Source organism: Nanorana parkeri, unplaced genomic scaffold (assembly GCF_000935625.1).
Source record: "Nanorana parkeri isolate BGI_ZX_2015 unplaced genomic scaffold, ASM93562v1 scaffold1772, whole genome shotgun sequence".
Lineage (NCBI taxonomy): Eukaryota > Metazoa > Chordata > Amphibia > Anura > Dicroglossidae > Nanorana > Nanorana parkeri.
In genome coordinates, this window is record NW_017308040.1 from 218,449 (window position 1) to 218,750 (window position 302).

Below are 302 nucleotides of genomic sequence, written 5' to 3' on the forward strand. Positions count from 1 at the left end.
CGATGGAGGAGAGGGGGGGGGGGGGGGGGGGGGGGGCAGAAGTGCAGGTCACCTTTTCCAAGGCTACATTCCAGGACCTTATTACTTTCTAACCACACAGGTAAACCAGACTGGGGCTGTACAGGTGTGTTCATAGGAGGAGAGAATAAAACATGGCCATGAACATTATAAAGCTGAATAGTAATGTACATATGCTATACCTTCCCTTGTCCAGCCAGGACTGCAGTGGGGTGTATTTAAGTAAAAGTGGGTGTGACTTGAAAAGCTGATGGGATGGCCTAACACACCCAAGCTTGTCACTC

At 49.7% G+C, this 302-nt stretch overlaps 1 protein-coding gene across 1 annotated transcript in view; it reads right to left on the bottom strand.

The window, feature by feature from the left end:
- LOC108799626 (microtubule-associated protein 4-like) overlaps window positions 1-302 on the bottom strand; it is a 1,661-nt gene that overhangs the window by 580 nt on the left and 779 nt on the right. The window contains exon 2 of the mRNA XM_018571518.1: window positions 43-52. Within this exon, the coding sequence (XP_018427020.1) occupies window positions 49-52 (4 nt within the window). The 3' untranslated portion in view covers window positions 43-48. The remainder of the gene's footprint in view (window positions 1-42; window positions 53-302) is intronic.